At 42.8% G+C, this 20388-nt stretch overlaps 1 protein-coding gene across 1 annotated transcript in view; it reads right to left on the bottom strand.

The window, feature by feature from the left end:
* Positions 1-17276, bottom strand: part of NDUFS4 (NADH:ubiquinone oxidoreductase subunit S4) — a 54983-nt gene extending 37707 nt beyond the window's left edge. The window contains exon 1 of the mRNA XM_015419071.1: positions 17115-17276. Within this exon, the coding sequence (XP_015274557.1) occupies positions 17115-17227 (113 nt within the window). The 5' untranslated portion in view covers positions 17228-17276. The remainder of the gene's footprint in view (positions 1-17114) is intronic.
* Positions 17277-20388: the final 3112 nt, after the last annotated feature.

The raw sequence follows: 20388 nt of genomic DNA, 5'->3' as shown, positions 1-20388 counted from the left end.
GGGGGATGACTTTGCCTCTTACCAGTTCAGTTGGTGATTATACGGTTTAGCGGCAGGACTATAAACAACAGTTTCACAATGGGACAGGATGATGCACAGATTCTGAACAAACAGATAAGACCCTGTGCCAGTTTCTTCTGATGCACTCCTTCCTCTACAAGTGATCTACATAATCATTTCCAGGATTTTGCCTCTGCAGAGTAAATCACTTGCCTCTGCAGAAAAATCCACACTATCCTTGGACTATCAGTACATCCGTTCAAACACTGAGCTGGATCTAAACGATACCCTTCCTAACAGTGGAAGTCATCTTCCGCTCACAGAAGGACTGTTTTCCACCTTCCACTAGAGCACCAGAAAAGAAAAACAAGATTAAGTTCACACAGGCTCTTTCACCTGTGTGAGAGGTTGAGCAGGCTGTTGTGGAAGTGGAAGCAAAAAAAACCCGCTATACAAAATATTCGGCGGAACGTTGCAATTAATTCTTCTAACAGCTTTTGAACAAGCCTTTGAAAAACAGCCGCTCCTCCCTTTTGCTGGATTTAACCCATGCTTTTAATTTATTGATCTGAAAGAAAGAAAAACCAAAAACACTTGGTCCGTGGGGAAAGATTTTTTTTTAATTAAGGTCAGAGCAGCAAATTTAGTAGATAAAGCAGACTTTCTACTTGTGAACAGTTTAAGTACTTACATAAGCTAGAAAGCAGGACAGATGCCATAGCTTTCTTCCTGGCATACATTACAGTGCTACATGAGCATCTCACAATATGTGAAAGTCAGCTATGTGGTATGAGTATAATCTAAATAGCTTGAGAGACAGAGGGACAGTAGGTTCCCCTACTCTCCCTCGCAAAAATGAAAGCCCAAGCAAAAACCCAGCTTCAAAAAGCCAAAAATAGAACATTATCTAAATGTGAATTTGCGGAACCATTTGTACTTTAAACAGCTATCATCAATTCCTGTCTCTTAACAATGAATACTGAAGTTGTACAGTGCAGTGATTTGAAGATGCTGACACTACTATGAGTCACACTCAGAGATGTGTGTGCATGTAAAGTGCCCTCAAGTTGCAGCTGACTCATGGCAACCCTGTAGAATTTTCAAGGCAAGAGTTGAACAAAGGTGGTTTACCATTGCCTGCTTCTGTATTGAAACCCTGGACTTCCAAGTACTAACCAGGGTTGACCCTGCTTCACTTCTGAGATCGGGCTTAAGTGCACAGGGAAAAAGCCCAGAAAGATTCAGAAATCCCCCCCCAAAAAAAAAATGTGGAGCAATGCTGAAAAGAAACTCCTACAAAATATTTTCTCTTTTAAAAAATGAGTAAAATGCATCTCAAGGCAAGGTATTTCACATTCAAAAGGTATAGTATAAAAAAATGTATAGACTTTTTCAATTTTTCCAAAGTAAAAATTGGGTAATTTGGGTTAGAACTGGAAAAAAAACACCCCTCTTATGAAGTATCTTCTCTTTTTGAGTGAGAAAAACCTTGTCTGACAAAGCATTTCACTCCTTCCAAATGTACAACATGAAGAAATCTGAGGACTTTCTCAATTTTTCAAGTGGATAAACAGGAAAGTTTGGGGGAGCACTGGGCAGAAAAAACCCCTCTTATGTTGTAGACATATACGGCATTTTCATGTTTTGTTTAAATAATTTTGGCAACAAATAATATAGTACAATGTGTTTAATAATGTATAATTATTAAAATGTCCAATATTTTAAATGCTATAAAGTTTACCTTAATATCCAAACCATCTAATATGACTCCATGAGAGTCTATCCAAAGAATACACTTTGTTTTGTTTGCTAGAGAATCTGTTTCTACCTTCAACTTTTATTTTTTCCTACCTTTCAGATAATAAAAACTAAAGATATATGTGCTATGGCAGCATAGGGTGTACCAGTTTATTCATTAGATTTGTAGCGTGCTTTTTTCCCTGCAACTATTTCTCAAGTATTAAATTCTATAAATATGCCAAATAGTACAATTTTATACACTATGTTATAAACAATGCATTTCATGTTGTTAAACCTTTAGAAGAAATCTCAGTTTCATAGGAATGGAAGTATTGCATACATTTCAATTCAATTTTAAAAGAGGGGGGGTATTTTGCATATCTTCCAAAATTTCCAGAAATCTCAAGCCACCTTTTCCTCAACATCACATTAACAACTGTGACAAACTTCCAAAGTTGGAAGCATCTCGTTTGCATTTGTTTGAACAGCTGCCAAATACAACACAAAGTGAAACCAGTCTATCAGGCAGGTTGCACCTTCTCTTACTCCAAGTCTGGGTGGAAAGGAGCTTGAAATGAAACGAAACAATGGTATCTATGAGTCATGCTAATTACATCTACAAATTATTACCTCAATGGAAGAAATGATCCTGCAAAAACGAGGCACTACTGCAATGACCACTAGTAACAAAAAGGCATGGGCAGAGAAGAGAGACGCCCCACCATGTACCTGGCTACCATAGCATGTCACTGGGCAGGTTTCTGATTGAGTCTAGCAAACTCATTGACAGTGAAGAACTGCTACTTGCCCTTTGCAAAGAGACCAACAGAAATGCTAATCCCGAGATAAGAAAGACATTTGGTGTCACTATCTGCCTCCTAGGGCCAGACAAAAGACAACTGGAGTTTGGTCTGTGAGGACAAAGAATCTCTCTCAGGAATTGGTCATTGCAAAGAGGACTGCTTTGCACTGAGAGCTTTCATCCAAGCTATGTTGCACATTACTACGCATCTGATGTTGCACATGATTTGTCTTCCATCAAAGAGCTTACTTCTGCTAAATGCAGCAGAACTGGAAGCAGAGCGATAGCAGTGCTAAGATATTGCCATAGACTGCTTTTAAAATCCTGGCCCTTGCTCCTTGTATGAGAGCCAAGTGGGACTGGGCTCAAATCATACACAATTATTAGCCCAGTAGCTCCAGTTGGCAAGATATGCTACTTCAGTGCAGCATTTCTTGTGGAAATCAATTATTATTCCATGGTTTAGCAAGAGAAATGGAGAATGCAAGTGTGTAAGTGCATAAGGCATTCATATGCATATGAGATATTCAGTGCCCACAAGTCTGGGCATTCTTGAGTATTTTCCTTCAGTTAATACAAGTATCTACAATTCATCCGGTACATTATCAATGGATGTTTATTTTTCATATCTGTTTGAAAGCTGGTGTTAAAAATACGGACACTTGAACCCAACAATATACCAGTGGAAGGCATACAGAGTTTTCCCACATTCCCCTACAGTCCTTTAGTCCCTACACACATCCTGAAAGCCCGTTCCTGAAATCAAAGGACCACGTGTAGGATGGGGCTACACTGATCAGAGGTGATTTCTTCTCCTCATTGCAGCCTTTAACCAATAGAAGCTGTGGTGATAAGATGTTACTGACGCTGCACATCCTGTTGTCTTGGATGAATGGAATGACAGCACCTTTTCATCTATAGTTTGCTCTGTATTCCATAGATTCTGTTCTTCTCAGGTATTAAAAAAAATGCTCCATGCATATTTTTAAAATTTGGCCTAACCTAACCAGACTTATCTTTCTGTTGACTGGGTCTTCTCAGAGATCATTATGAAAGCTATCTACCTCCTTTATTGTTGTCGATAATGAACAGAATGGGTTTATAGCTTATCCATTTTTGAAATGAGATTTCCATCATGTTAATACTTGATCTTGTAAACAAATATAAGGTTTATCTATATTTGTTTATCTGTTTTAGTCATGTGTGTCCAGATTTTTTTGTAATACCTGATCTTGTGTCAGAACAGCTACACTGATCAGAGGTGATTTCGTCTCCTCATTGCAGCCCCCCTCCCCAAACCAAATGACCATTCCTCCACCTGGGCCCCAGAACCCCATCAATTAGCTGCAGGATGGCCAGAGACGAGGGGGAGCTCCAGTACTGGCTGAAGGAGGCCAGCTGCTGGCCCAGCGTCCTCTGTGCCTAGACTGCAAGGACATCACTCCTTGTCACTAAATCATGATGGTCTTGGATTTTTCTAATCTTTATGGTAAAAACCATACAGATTAGAAAACTCCAAGACCATCATGACATCACCTCCTATTCTCAAACAGAAACAGAAAGACATTGCTTGACACCATTCCTCCACTCTCCCCCCCCCCCCCCCCCCCGCAGTCCATTGATCAACGACAGGGATTGGGATCATCAACAGGCTTCCCACTGGAACCAGCTAAGTGACAATGTTATCTGTGCCTGAGGACCTGAAAGAACTTTTGTCTGGAGGAAAGGACTGTGACCCAATCCATGCCATGTGAGTGTTTTTGTACACTGTTTATCATATGGTAGGATAGTCTGCCCTGACCTGGATGGCTCGATATTGTCAGATCTCAGAATCTAAGCAGGGCTGGCCATGGTTAATACTTGAATGGTAGACCACCAAGGAAGTCCAGGGCTGCTACCCAGGAGCAGGTAACGGCAAACCACCTCTGTTCTTCTCCTGCCTTGAAAACCCTACTGGGTCGCCATAAGTCATCTGTGATTTGACAGCACTTTCCATCACCAGAGTAGTGATTGTTTACTGTGAGCCACTTTGGCCCCTGCTTTGCAGGAGAAGGGCAGGGTAAAAATAAATAATACATAAATAATGGAAAGAAATACAGAGGGGGAAAAAAATCTGTGTTTCATTAACACTCACTGAGTCTCCATGGAGAGTTATAATCAGACTTTTCCCCAATAGACTTTTGCAGGGGTACTGGAATTCACTGAGTATCTCTCCTTCAATGGATTCCAACTTCCCCCCAATAATCTGTTGAAGGTAGTATAAGATTACCAAGTCAACATCTTGGTAAAGTTTTAAGGATTAGTCTGAAGAGCAACAAAGAATGAGATGCTTGCAGGATACATCCTGGAAATCGGTGTTAATCAGATATATACAAATTAATCTTACTTACTAATGTAAGTATTCTAGAGTGCAGCACTATGTACTCTAAACCCACTGAAGTCAAAGCGGCTTAGAAGGGCATAGAGTTTAGTACTTCACTGTTAGTCTCCATGTTTTAGTATTATAAATGCATCATTGCAAGAAGGCAAAGCACCAATTTCCCTAAGGAGAAGACTTTTTAAACTCTCCTTCTCCACAACGCACAGACACCTTTTCCTCTGATGCCTACAATCTTCTCAATTATTGGTCAGTATCTCACTCTGCCCCCTCATGGATCACTGCCTTGTCGTGGCGAGGGGGTTTGTGTAGTTCAGTGAAGCTGTGGGCTATGCCGTGAAGGGCCACCCAAGACGGACAGGCCACAGCAGAGAACTCAGACCAAGCGTGATCCACCTGGAGAAGGTAATGGCAACCCATTCCAGTATGTTTGCCAAGAAAACCCCATGGACAGTATCAAAAGGCTAAAAGATATGACGCCGGAAGATGAGCCCCTCAGGTCGGAAGGTGTCCAATATGCTACTGAGGAAGAGCAGAGGGCAAGTACAAGTAATTCCAGAAATAGTGAAGCGGTTGGGCCAAAGCCGAAAGGACGCTCAGTTGTGGATGTGTCTGATGGTGAAAGGAAAGTCCAATGCTGCAAAGAACAGAAGCAGAAGAGATTAGGAAAAGATGGCAAGAATACACAGAAGAACTATACAAGAAAGACCTCGATGTCCTTGACAACCACGACGGTATAATCACTGACCTCGAGCCAGACATCCTGGAATGTGAAGTTAAATGGGCCTTTGAAAGCATTACTAACAACAAAGCTAGTGGAGGTGATGGTATTCCAGTTGAGCTATTCAAAGTCTTAGAAGATGATGCTGTTAAAGTGCTGCACGCAATTTGCCAGCAAATTTGGAAAACGCAACAGTGGCCACAGGATTGGAAAAGGTCAGTATACATTCCAATCCCAAAGAAGGAATTCCGGTCACCAGCCAAGATCTTGTTAACTTTCCACACCATTTCTCCTCTAGAAACTTAGTCTTTTTAAAATTCTGATTGAAGACTTATGGTGTGTTTTTTCCTTCATAATAGCTTCCTTTTGCCTTGAGGGATCTGACTCAATGCGTTTCACAGTGCGGCTTCTCAAGTAAAACACAGGACTAGGAAAGACCAACCAAACTCACAGACCTGCCTATTGAGAGGACAACACCCCGCACCCCACCCCAGCTACGTGGAAATTCTTGCTGTCCTGCAAGGAACATTGTCAATTTGTTTGTGGTGAACGGGCCCCATTAACAGGGTGGATGCACATAAGGTCGTGTGTTCATCTGTGCCTGTTCACACTGGGCTTTTCTACATGCTTGCCTTACTCCTGATTTTCTTAGGAGTCAATCCACAAGCGCTGGAATCAATTTGGGGATGGTGGTTCCACATGTCTGTGCATTTTCATAATTGTGGAGCCAGTTTATTTTATTTATTCATACCCCACCTTTCTCTCCAATGGAGACCCAAAGTGTATTAGAAGAAGAAGAGAAGAAGAGATTGGATTTATACCTCGCCCTTCACTACCCATGATAACAGCATGATAAAAAGTAGAGACATCACCCTGCCAACAAAAGTCCGCATGGTCAAAGCAATGGTATTCCCAGTAGTCATGTATGGCTGCGAGAGTTGGACTATAAGGAAGGCCGAGCGCCGAAGAATAGATTCTTTTGAACTATGGTGCTGGAGAAGACTCTTGAGAGTCCCTTGGACTGCAAGAAGAACAAATCAGTCAATCCTCAAAGAAATCAACCCTGACTGTTCCCTGGAAGGCCAGATAATGAAACTGAAGCTCAAATACTTTGGCCACCCAATGAGAAGGGAGCACTCACTGGAGAAGACCCTGATGCTGGGAAAGATTGAAGGTCAAAGAAGACGGGGACGGCAAAGGATGAGATGGTTAGACAGTGTCATCGATGCAATGAACATGAAGTTGAGCAAACTTCAGAGGATGGCGGAAGACCGGAGGGCCTGGAGGGAGCTGGTCCATGGGGTCGCAAAGAGTCGGACTCGACTGTGCGACTGAACAACAACAAATCTCACTCTGACCTGGATGGCCCAGGCTAGTCATCAGATCTTGAAAGCTAAGTAGGGTCAGCCCTGTTTAGTATTTGGATGGCAGACCAGCAAGGAAGTCCAGAGTTGCTACACAGAGGCAAGCAATGGCAAACCACCTCTGAATGTCTCTTGCCTTGAAAACCCCACAGGGTGGCCATAAGTCAGTTGTGATTTGATAGCACTTTACACGCACACACCTCACTCTCCATTTTTAGGGACAATTAAGAGAATTAGTTGTGAGTGATGGTGTCACTAATTATTCCTATTTAGTACAGACTTCTTTCATTCTGGTCAGAATGGCTTAAAGACTATACATTGATGAAATGTAGATTAGCTACTAAAATAATATTGGGGGAAGGGAGGGAGGGAGGGAGGGGCCCAGCAGTCCGGCCAGGTTCTTCCTCTCGAAGTCCAGCATCCATTCCCAAGTAATTTCACTGCCGGAGGGAGGGAGGGGCGGGCAATCTTTCTGACTTTGTGGAATCTTTCAACAGACTTTGAAGCTACAGGTTGGGAGTCACTGACACAGAAAATCATTGTTTACTCATTTAAGGGTCTTTGCAGGGAAGGCAGTTTGATTAAAAATGGCAAAATTGGAAGGTGATCTGTGGGGGTGCCTCTCAAATTCTACTCTGCTCCCACTATTAACTTCGAGATGAGCTGCTAATTTCTGACTGAAGGGTCACCAACTCTAGATTATTCATCAAATTAAGGAGACCAGTTCTAAATTACCACGGAAGGCATAGTGCATGGATAAACATGCCAATAGTCCATAAACCACAGAGATAGGCACTTCATGTTTGACTAATATATTCTGTAACCTGATCGGAAACAATGGATTAATGGATTTACAGTGCAATCCTAAACAGCTACACCATTCTAGGTCAACTGAAGGAAGACACCAAGATCACTATAACAATTTTTTGTGCGCTTCTCCATAAAAACATGTAACTACCAGCCCAATCCTAAATATAGCTACTTCGAAATAAGAGCTGTAGGTTTCAGTCTGATTTACATCAAAGTAAAGTGCAGAGAGGGAAATAAAGGAATCACTAATAATACAAGGACCTGTCCACGGCATGCGTAACTCCTCAGAAATTAAAGCTAGAAGCATCAAAATTAGCCACCAGGATAGTCATGGGATTTGCTCTATCAAACATGAAGAGACCCAGAATATCCTGGCCCACGCAATCCCCAGACACCCTCCCACCACTTTTTGCACTGGAAGTCATAGTTGTCTCAGGCAGGCATAACTCATCCGAAAATAAAACCTCAAAATTGCCCACCAAAAAGCTAGCAGCCTTTTCTAGTTTTCACAACTCTATTGGGAAAATCTGTTTTCACTCACTATCTTCCCAAAAAGTTCTTGAAAGGAATTTTTACATTGTTTCCACCAGTGACTGGACCTCACTGGATTCTTTCCTTAGTTTCACCCCATTTAATGTATAAACCATTTGAGGCCATGGCCATGTGTCCTGTGTCGTCAGACTGTCTTTTCTGGCAGCTGCCACTTCTGCCCAAAGAGTCAGCAAGTTCATGGCCACACAAGCAGTTCTACCCAAGCCTTTCCTTTCCTCGCAAGATGGTGTCTCGGTTTCACCTACCACAGCATATTGGCTTACAGATATTTTTTAAAAAACAACCCCATGACTCTGAACATACACTTCACAACTTGGATGTCTGAGGGGCTCTATTGCTTTGATACGAAATGTTGTCAAGTCACAGCTGACGTATGGCGACCCCATAGGGTTTTCTAGACAAGAGACTTCAGAGGTGGTTTGCCATTGCCTGCCTCCGGCATTACGACCCTGGTCTTCCTTGGAGATCTCCTATCCAAATACTAGTCAGGGCCAACCCTGTCTAGCTTCCGAGATCTGGCTAGCCTGGGCTATTCAGGTCAGGGTTTTATTGCTTTAGCAGAATGGAATTCAGGTTTTCTGCAGATATTCACCCCTTTTCCTATACTACGTGGGCTCTATGCTAGGAAAGGAGGCTTCCTCTCAGACATGCTTGAGGTGAATTGTTGCCGCCATCAGACGTTGCTACACCGGAGCTGGTGTCACCCATGCGTTGCACACACTCTTCAAGAGCTCAAGCATCCTCTGCAGCATTTTCCCACAAAGCTTCGCTTGACAAAACCTGCCACCACATGTTTTTCCATTTTTACTTTTATACGCCACCACCCTGTGGACACAAATTCCAGACGTGATGCTGCAGTTGGGAAAGCAGTTCTTCACAGCTTGTTTGCTTAACAGCATCACACCCGTCACCTTAGAAAGTGACCTTGCTATTCTGCCAATATGTGACTGCACAGACAGACTTGATGATGAAAACAGGGCTGTACTTACCTAGCTGTTCTTCAATTGAGCCTTCTGTGCAGGCACACATTCTCTCCCTCCTGACCCCACTGTGAGCAATCCATGATTTTTCCCTGCTACATGGGCTTCTTTGTTGGTTTCAGGGAACTGAGGGAAAGGGGCACTCGTCCTCCCATAACACACAATGATTTTGGTGTGAAGTTCCATTGTGGCTTACACTGTTTTCCTTTGTTGCCATTTTCTCTGCACAACAACCCTGTGATGTAGGTTAGGCCGTATAACTGGCTCAAAGTCATCCAGCAAGTTTCCATGGTAGAATAGGGATTCGAATCTGGGTCTCCCATATACTCAGACACTATCTCACACTTGCTCCTCACTATCTTCACAAATTTAGAGTGTGATCAGAGAGTATCTTACTCTCTTTTTTGTCACTGTAAGTGTACAGCAATATATGCACGACTCTAAAGAACAACATGCCAATGTGCAGGCTGGAAAGTCTAACAGAGAAGGAAAGCTCCATTATAAATTACATATTCACACATCAGTGACATATTATTTCTACATATAAGAAAAAAAATATGGGGGTGAAACCCCCCCACACACCAGTTTTATTAAAGCGCCTGACCATATATCTGCACTACAGATCTGCAGCACAGATCTGTTCTTTGGAGTTTTCCTGCTTGTAAGTATTTTTTACTCATCATAGGCGACTAGGCAGTTTGCAAACCCGCATGATTATATTTGTGAATGCCTGAAACTATGCTTCTCTAAACAAACCATTTTAAAGGTTTCAAAACACATACTTGAAATGAAGATGGCAAGAAGGATATATTGAAGCCATTAAACTGAAGCAAAAAGGTACCCGACGTTTATATATCCAAATGACATGGACAGGTGAATTCACAATATTTGCCTCCCAAGAGAGCAGTGACTTGGAAATACACAGATGTCGCTCATCTGGTGCCTAAATAAATACCAAATTAAAACTAATTTTAAAGTTACTAGACAAAGGTCAGGCAGCTCCTTGGTATCACATATCAAAGCTAATCACTACAAAAAGTTCACCTGTTTTTTTTAAAACTGAACTCATGACCCTTTAGGTACATGACTGCTGATCCTAAACTGAGGAATATGGGTGTTGTAAAACTCGCAGGGCACAAAGATCCCCTCTTTAAGCTACTCCGGCAGGATATGCTTAGACAGCTCTACCTCCACTATATAATTTTCATACAATTAACTTATGAAAAACAGTAAGGCTGTAACACCTTGAGTGAAAGAAAGCCATCTGCTGATAACACTCAAGGCACTGCTGTACAAATAAGATGACAGACAGCTGTGATGATTTCAGAGGGCAGCCATGTTGGTCTCTAGCATAGCAGCTAGATCAGAGACCAGCAGCACCTTCGAGACCAACCCGATTTCCAGGGGATAAGCTGTCAAGAATCAAAGCTCTCTTCACTTACACCCCCAAAATCCCACTGGTCTCGAAGGTGCTCCTGGACTTGAATCTGACATTCATGACGTTATTTCAAATCTACCCTGCAACAGCAGAAGCATTCGCTTAGGAAGTGTTAGCAAACAAATCTAAAAAAGGTAAAGGTAAAGGTTCCCTTGCTCGAAAGCCAGTCGAATCCGACTCTAGGGTTGCGGTGCTCATTTCCGTTTCAAAGCCGAAGAGCCAGCGCTGTCCGAAGACGTCTCCGTGGTCATGTGGCCGGCATGACTAAACACCAAGGCGCATGGAACGCTGTTACCTTCCCACCGAAGTGGTACCTATTTATCTACTTGCAATTTCTTGCTTTCGAACTGCTAGGTTGGCAGGAGCTGGAACTAGAGACGGGAAGCTCACTCTGTCTTGCGGCACCCGGGTCTCGAACTGCTGAACTACCGACCTTCCACAGCCTGCAGTTCAGCGTCTTAACCACTTGAGCCACCACAGTTCAAATCTAACAAATCTAACAGAACAATCAATTATGCTCATGCAGCATCTTCTTAACTCTTGACTGGTGCTGGAATTCTGGTTTTGTGGGCTGACTGGTGGGAACAGGGAGAAGACCGGGGGTGGAAGGATTACAAATCTGCAAAAACCACAGGTGACCTAAGTTTTGCCCCGACTGTGTTTTCTGAAATGTCAAATGTCTCCCCACACAAATCTATTCAGACCATACCAAGAGCCGCAGTGACCAACAAGCGTGCTTTTATTATCACAGAGTAGTACAAAAGTCAAAGGGTTTAATTCCAGAACTGGGAGGAATGAAAAAGCTAACGTTCCACAACCCACCTCTGTCTTTGGGAAAGGCTATGATCTTTCACTGTTTCAAAATGTTACTGAATATTATAAATTTTAGATATTACTGGGGTGGAGACATCCTCATATTTAAAAGATGGCTGATGTCATGCAGTACATTTTAAACAGTGCAACGACATTCAAATATTTTCCGAGAGTTATAGGGCATGAGCCTATTTTGAAACGTATGGGAAGGAAAAACAAACAGCTAGACACAAAAAATTTCAAGTACAGAACCTCAGTTTAGAAATGCGCAACGTTAAAGACTACTGGCCAACTAACTCAAACATTCTTGTGTGTGGTGACTGCATGCCTTAGTAGCTCATCAAAATCAAAGACGCTGGGTGATCAATAAATTAAGTCTTGTTCACTTATTTTGAAAAGCATACTGAAAGACGAGGCTTGTAGATTGAGAGTTTTAGATGACAAAGATTTAGGCTTGTGAAAATGGAGCACAATATAACATAACACCAGATTACCAATAAACACATGGACAGCTATGGGTGAGGGGGACTGTGCTTGTTGCACTGCATGCCGGCATAGCAGAGGCTTCTCCCCAAGGATCCACACACTCTTGTAATTCAGATTTATTCAAGATATTAGAGGTTCAACTGTCAAGGAGCTGACTCTACTAATCTCTGGAACAGACAATGTTCTGTTTAAAGTTCAAGCCAAAATCACAGGGAGCCATAAAGACACAATCTCATATATGGAAACAAAGTGATATCTAATTTCAGGATGCAGTATTAGTCTCTCTCAAGCACAGCCTTCGAAGAAACCTTTGGGAGCTCATTTAGCTTACCTATGACAAGGAAGAATAATAATGAGGGGGGAAAGAAGGGGATACAAATGCACTTTTTAACAACACTATTTCAAAAAGCACCAGAGTAAATTTTACAAACAAAGCTTTATGGTAAAGGGTCTGGAGGCAAGGGTGTAAAGATATTTAGTTTGTTATTTTGATTTCTACCAATATGGTCCTTGCCCTGATTTTTCCAATCATTCTATCTTCTATATGTTTTTAAATTGGTTTTATTAAGATGTGCTGTCCATAAAACGGTGAACTGCTGTGTTTGTGCAGCAGATTTTTTTTACAATTTTTATTCCACCGTCTATGTCAATTTTATTGTTTTACCTCATATGAAAACTATCTCAAGAGCACTGCAGTAGGAAAGGGGCATACAAATGTTTTAAATAAATAAAGACTCTCTTAAAGGAGTTGTTGAAAGTTTAATCTGCTTCTTTCATGGAAAGAAACATACAATTAAGACACAATTTCTTCTTCTAATGGCTTAGTACTAACAGGCCTGAAGTTTTTAAAGTCTGAAACGTCAAAAGAGATAGCTGCTTGCCTGTTTTCTTAAAAAGCAGTATATTGAACTGCCCTGACCTGGGTAGCCCAGGCTAGCCTAACCTTGTCAGATCTTGGAAGCTAATCAGGATCAGCCCTCATCATTATTTGGATGGGAGACCACCAAGGAGTACCAGGGTCGCAAAGCAGAGGCAAGCAACGGCAAACCTCTGAACGTCTCTTCTTGAAAACCCTACAGGATCGCATAAGGCATCTGCAACTTGACAGCAACCCGCCCCCCAATCTGAACTAGCATTTTTCTAAACTGTAGAACATGGTTAGTATATACAAATAAAAGCAACCTGGAAAGAGCTCTTCTCACTTTATCTAAATCTAAAGGGAGTATGATGCCACTTCAGCCTGAAAACCTGACTGGAAATGTATAAAAGATCTGCAATACATATTTGCATTGCCAACAATCACACTGACTGAAGAATAAATTTCAAATACTGCTTGAAACAGCCAGTTCTCTTTGGCTACTCAGACTGACCTTACGAAAAGAACTGAGGTTTCTCACACTGACAATCAAATATGTGCTTTGTAATGAATAACATTCTTGAGATTCCTGCAGCAACAGAATGGCTGGTTAAGTAATATGTCTTGCAAAGAAGACTGTTTATCTGCTGAAGAAAATGCAGCTATCAGGAGCAAAAGAAAAACAGTAGACAATTATGATATTATGGAATATGTGGGAAGTTTGCTGAAATGATCATGAAATTGATTATCTGAATGCAGCAGAAACATATTTGCATTTTGATTTGACATGTGTCATGTGGAGATGAAGTAGCAGAGACTTCAGCCCAGAAACATTAATTGCATTATTCTACAAAACTGTATATTAGCTTCTCCTCAAGGATGGTTTCAATCTTATCAACTCATATACTACACAGAAATTGCTAAAATGGCTTACTTGCTTTAAGAAAGATCCATATGAGATTCAGATCAAGTAAGAGAGAAAAAGAAGAGATTGTATACCCCACCCTTCACTACCCGAAGGAGTCTCAGAGCGACTTACAATCTCCTTTCCCTTCTTCTCCCCTCAATAGACACCCTGTGAGGTAGGTGGGGCTGAGAGAGCTCTCTTGAGAACTGCTCGTGAGAGAACAGCTCTGAAAGAACTTGTAACTGACCCAAGATCACACCAGCAGTTGCATGTGGAGGAGTGGAAAATTAAACCCGGTTCTCCCAGATTAGAGTCCGTGCTCCTAACCACTACACCAAACTGGCTCGCTGTAACACCAGCGGAGCCTTTGGAATTTACGAAATTAAGTTCTCATCAATGCCGCACAACTTCCAAGCAATTTCCAGTCAGTGAAATTTAAAAATTGTATCATGAAATGGATCCAGAGTAGGACCAACTGCACAAGCAACCCACTTAACTGCAGTATTTTAGTGGCACAGTATTTCTGCCAAGAAAAGAAACCTGGGATTCTTTGGAATCCTGCAGAACATATTGGTGTGCAACTCTCACACTGTGCACAGCCATGAGCAAACACTGTCTTTGGAACACTAAAAAAGAACTATTGACATAACTCATGGATCAAGACCTGTGCTGACTGGAGCAACAAAATGATCTCTCTTTTTTAAAAATAATTTTGGATGAATTTAAATAATAATAGGGAAGCCACATTAATGCATTAGCTCCCTAATAGGTTTAGAAGAAGAATGAAGCAGAACAAATGTTCTGAAAACCTATAGCTAGAATAAAGAAAAACTGGGGCTGCAGGAATCATTTAACAATCTTGGAAACAGCTGCCAAGGAAGTTTTTGGGCCCCTTTTCGTATTTGTGCAAAGATGTATTCTTCCAGTCTGTGGGTAATAACATCAAACTAATGAAAATGTGATTGCTTCCTACATACTGATCTGTAACAACATTAGGATTTACATACACACTACATTAGAAAACAAACCAATTGCAGTCTATCTGTGTATGTTTACTATATGAACACATATGAAGTTGTCTTATATCAGACCATTGGTCCATCTTGCAAGTATTGTTAAGGTGCAAGCAGAGAAAGGTCCTCCTCAAACACCTACTAAAGAGATTTTATATGGAGGTAACAGGGATTCAAACCTTCTGTATTCTCCATGTCTGAATCACAGCCGCTCATAAAAACTATGGAAGCTTATGCATATTTACTAGGTTGTAAATGCCACTGTTACAACGTGACTTTAATCATGCATAGCATTCTACATGCATATTATCTTTGAAGCACCACAATATGTACTGTCATTTCCAGAAGAACTACTTCTTATATTCTGTTCTGGAGCAGGTCACACATATTCTGATTTGTGAAACAGCATCATATGGACCTACATTTCATAGTGAATTTTCTGATCCAACATTTTCATCAAAGAACACTTTGGGTACCAACTGGACATAAAGCTTTAATGGCAAGAGTATATTTGAGGTGCTTCAGGATGAATTGTTCCTTACAGCCCAATTCTATGCAGAGACTGCCTTGCCCAAGCCCATTAATATCAACTGCCTTGTGAGTAGTTATGCATAGGATTGGGCTATTAGTGGTTTATAGGAAAAGTGTTTCCCCTATAGTACATCGGGGACATAAAAAAGTAACGGGTGACAAGAAACTGGAATACTCAGTTCATTTAAAAATGCAACAACGTGGGCCAAAAAGCAAGGAAAACACCCATTTTGAGGATCCTCAATTAATATTTTTCTTCTTCCATACCCATTGCCATACCTAGGGCTTGAAATAAGGGCTTCTCAACTCTTTCTTTCCCCTATCCATCAGATTGGCTGGTGGTGCAAGGACATGTTTTTGCTTTGTGGTACGTGGCAGAAAGCAATCATTTGCTTAAACCAAATGGACACTAGTTTCTGACTAGTTACGAGTTTGAAACTCTATGCATACACAACTGCGAAACCTCAAAATTATAAACATAGCCCACTTCAAATCTTAGAAGCCATCTTCAATAAAATCAGCAATCATTCATTACATGCTGTTCTTTAAAAAGTAAAATACTGTGTGCAATAAACTCACATTTTCATCTTAATATCTATATTTCTAAACATATTCAGTGCTCCCTTTTGAAAGTTCCACAAGAATTTGTTGTCAAATAAGATCTGTTTTAGAAGCAGCTACAGTAACCTACCATTATCCCAATGTTCAGCAAACACATAATATACACGCCTAAAAAGTGATGATTTCCTAGATTTTAAACAAGCACTACTCTTCTATTTTAAAATCACTTCTGCTTTTCCAAAATCTTTGGAATTTGTGTGCTCTTTCAAGTCATGCTGCTGGATAAGATAAAAACAGTAGCCTGCCAGTTTTATAGGACTGTGCTGGCTTGGAAACAGCATCTCTAGCTAGTCACTGTCACAGATCACATGATGTTCAAAAGAGAGAGAGGTGAAAGACAGATGTGAAAAGGTTTAGTGAGTATGTGGGGAAGAGGATAATAAGCTTCAGTGATGATCTGGCATAGCAACCAACATCAATAAATAATTATCATCACAATAACTGGGTTTTGAAATTATGGGCTGCTTTCCCACAACAACAGTTACACTACCTCAGCATAGCTAGAAAGCTAGTATTACCACCGTGACAACTGCTGCGCAAATGGATCACTCCGTTCTTTTTTTGTATACAATTTGGCACCACACAGAAATGTCATAAGCTTATATTTGCATTTTACAACCTTTTCTCTCCATTGTTTATGTGTGTGGCAAGTTAAGTATCCCCCCCCCCCTATATATTATAACCCTCCAACTGAACATCAACCAGGTAACTAGAAAAAGGTGCAGGCCCGCGTGTGTTTAGGACTCAACACAGATGCACGCACCCTTACTGGCTAGCAGTAAGCTCCCCCCATCGGGCTTGCTCCCGAGTAGGCAGATGGCGCTGCCAACCTACTGAATTATCCAAGGCTTCCACAAGACTCTTGGTGGCTTTTACCCTTAAAAGCAAAGCTGCTTCCTTCCCGCATTCTTTCAGCCTCCGAACTGCGCCCTTCCTAAATACAGACGATCCACAGAAACGGGGGGGGGGGGCATCTTTGGGGCAATAAGAGAGGAGGGGGGGGAGGGTGTCCAGGGAAGCCACAAACCCCGAAGCCCAAGAGGAGGGGGACCTAAACTCTCCCCCCCCCCCATCCAGCCGCGCTCCTCCCCTGCCCCACGTACCTGGCCGGAGTCGAGGAGACCCCGCCGGCGGCTGCTCCCGCTCTTGCCCCCCGCGCGAGGTGTCTTGCCCAAGCGGCTGACATTGAGAGCTCCCGCAGCAGCGCCGTCGCCATGATGATGCTCTAACAGCCGCGGCGTGGACGGGGCGCCGCTAGGGACAATATACCTCCGTCTTTGTCAAGAACGCGAAGCCGCCGCAGGCTCCGGGGCAGAGAGCAGAGGGGAAATGAAAGAAGGGCGAGAGAAGCGGAGGGACAACGAAAACAGGAGGGGGGGGGGGGGGTAATGTTAAAATAAGCTCTGTAGTTTCGCAGTTTGGAAAAGCGGCTGGGTGGGGTTTTTTTGCAACAATATTGTATCAGTTCTTTTGCCTTGCAGCTCAATCCCGCGCATGTTTGGAAATAAGTTGCATTGAGGTCAGTGGGGCTTTACTGAAACATTTATACCCCGTTTTTCATCCCAACGGGGACCCGAAGCAGCTTTACAACGTCGTTCTCTCTTCCTCCATTTTATCCCTACAACAAGGTAGGTTGGTAGGGTGCCAGGTCCACCCTGGCCACCGGCAGCGGATGGGAGGGTAGAGTTGCCAGATCCAGTTTGGGGAACTCCTGGAGGTTTGTGGTTGGAGCTTGGAGAGGACAGGAACCTCAGTGAGATGCAATGCCATAGCGTCCACCCTCCAAAGCATCCTTTTTCTCCAGGGGAACTGACCTCTGTAGTGGGGAGGATGGGCTGTAATTCCAGGGGCACCCAGCCAGTTTTCATGGTAGAAGAGAATTTGAATCTGGGCCTTTTGTGAGCTAGGGTGCACTTTGTCAGATGCACCTCCTGCTTAATTTTGCTGCAAGGTACAAAAAAAGCTGCTCTTCTAGGATTATGTGCCTAGTGTCATGTACTGAACACCAGTCCAATCCCCTCCCCCCCAAAATACCTTAACAAGTTACCAAATGTTCAATGAAATGTTATCAATAAAATAATTCCGAGGAGGGAATGATCAGCTTGCAACAAAGAAGAACTCTCAGAGCAGCAACAATGTGTGACTTCACAGAAGATCAAACCGCTGAGTTCTGAGGAACCCCAAGAGTGATGAAATGAATTTGAAAATTGTAGGCGTCAAACAGTTCCTGCCCATGATGCAAACCATTGCAAAGAACAAGGATCAAGGCAGCTTTGAGGATTACGTAAAGGGGCTGAGGGTCTTTGACAAACAGGGAAATGGCACAGTATTCTTCTCACTATGGGGGAGAAAATGATTGAGGAAGAAGTGGAAGTGCTGGTCGCTGGCTATGAAGACAGCAGTGGGTGGATTAACTATGAAGAGCTGGTGCGGATGGTTCTGAGCAGCTGAAGACCACCACTGGCTTCTCCTGTGAAAATTCTCCTCCAGTTTATCCTTAACATTTTTGTGCCTGTTTAAGCTGTGTGTTTAAAATGCTTTTTGGTTCCTTCGCCAACCTTTTGATTTTGCTCTTGTGGGGAGGCAGAAACATTCCCTGAAGAGGGGTGCTCCTCAGTCTTTGTAGAAGTGCAGAGAAGTGATCTAGTGGCCACCTGGCTTGTCTTGCAGTACTGTTTCTTTCAAGAAATGTTCAGCAATTTCTTCCTCTCAGTTGCTTTAAGCAACTATTCTTAAAGTGTCTTGCTAAAAAAAAATCCCTTTGGTTTGGGCACTAGGTTCCTTAAAATGCTGTTGAACTATTAAAATGACAACCAAAGCGTCACGTAGCTCATTAAGCAAGTCATTACTTCCCAGTTTCAGCGTCAATCCTAAATTCGCTTTCTTGGGAGTAAACCCCAGTGAATAACTTACTTCTAAGAGGACTTGCTTCTGCTCGCTACCTTTGCCTTCATTACAGGATAGATTTAAAGATGATGGGACATCCTGATATGCAGTGCTCCTTGAAAGAAGCCTCCGATAATAAAAATAGATAAGAGCAGCAGTTCCTGAGCTTTCCCTGTTGTGACTCGCACCTGCTAGAATGGCCAGCCTGCAGAGGACTGTGACCTTTTATTATTCTGCAGATACGTTCTGGAGGGTATTCCTGTAAAAGGAACAGGACTGTGACATCTGTAAAATGTTAGGCAGGTCACTGTATATTCCATACTCTCTGAAGTGTGTTGTTCTTAATTTTTCAATCTGGTTTGCACTGTTTAGTGTATGTATTTAATGGTCCTTATAATCTATATATCTAATATCTATATGTGGGCCCCGTCTGTGGATAGCTAAATCTGTGGATCAGGGCCACATTGACAGAGTTTTCCCCAAACCTGGGGGAATCCTAAAGCTACTAAAGGTAAAGGTTTCTCTTGCTCAAAAGCCAGTCGAATCCAGCTCTAGGGTGCAGTGTTCATCACCGTTTCCAAGACGAAGAGCCAGCGCTGTCCAAAGACGTTTCCGTGGGCATGTGGCTAGCATGACTAGACGCCGAGGCACACGGAATGCTGTTACCTTCCCACCAAAGCGGTACCTATTTATCTTCTTGCATTTTCTTGCTTTCGAACTAGGTTGGCAGGATCTTGAGCCAGAGAAGGGAGCTCACTCCATCATGCGGCACTGAGGTCTTGAACTGCTGAACTACCGACCTTCTGGCCTGCAGTTCAGCATCTTAATCACTGAGCCACCGCAGCCCTACTAAAAGGGTTTAAAACAAAAGAAAACAAAACAGAAGACTGTGCAGGTACAGAGAACTGTTCTCTGAATGCAGGCAGGTGTGTAAGGAGGAGGGTGGGATGGGAAGATGCTGTCAAGGTGCTGCAGATGACGAGGAGGAAGACAATGACAAGACTGCCAGCAACTACTATTGCTACTGCTTCCCCTTGGCTAAGTTTCAGGCAGAGAAGAAGAGTCCCGGGTTGCCCCCAACTTGGAGGGAGTAGGGGCAGGGATCAGGAGTTGTGGCTTGCCTCCCTCGGGTGACAGTGTTGCAACCATGGCAGTACTCACTGCAGCTGCATTCCCCAACAGGAAGCTCAGGGAAGTGGAGGAGAAAGAGGAGGAGGAGGAGTCACTGCTGCATTCAACCACTCCCTTCCATCGATGCGACAAGGAATCCCACTCCCATAGGTTCCTGGCAAACAATGGTCCTCTGCTGGCTGGAGGCAAGCAGGGGAGGGGAAGGACAGGAGCCGCCACCACCGCCATCATTGTTCCCTTCAGGGCAGCAGAGAGGACAAATGGTTTGAGTCTGGGTTACAAGGGAGAAGGATGGGGGGGTGGCAAGGGGGCAGGGGGAGATAGAAGCAAGGGGGCATGAGTGACAGAGGAAAGGGTAAA

This window comes from Gekko japonicus, unplaced genomic scaffold (assembly GCF_001447785.1).
Source record: "Gekko japonicus isolate JY-2015 unplaced genomic scaffold, Gekko_japonicus_V1.1 scaffold176, whole genome shotgun sequence".
Classification (NCBI taxonomy): domain Eukaryota; kingdom Metazoa; phylum Chordata; class Lepidosauria; order Squamata; family Gekkonidae; genus Gekko; species Gekko japonicus.
This window is presented reverse-complemented; position numbering and strand designations above follow the sequence as displayed.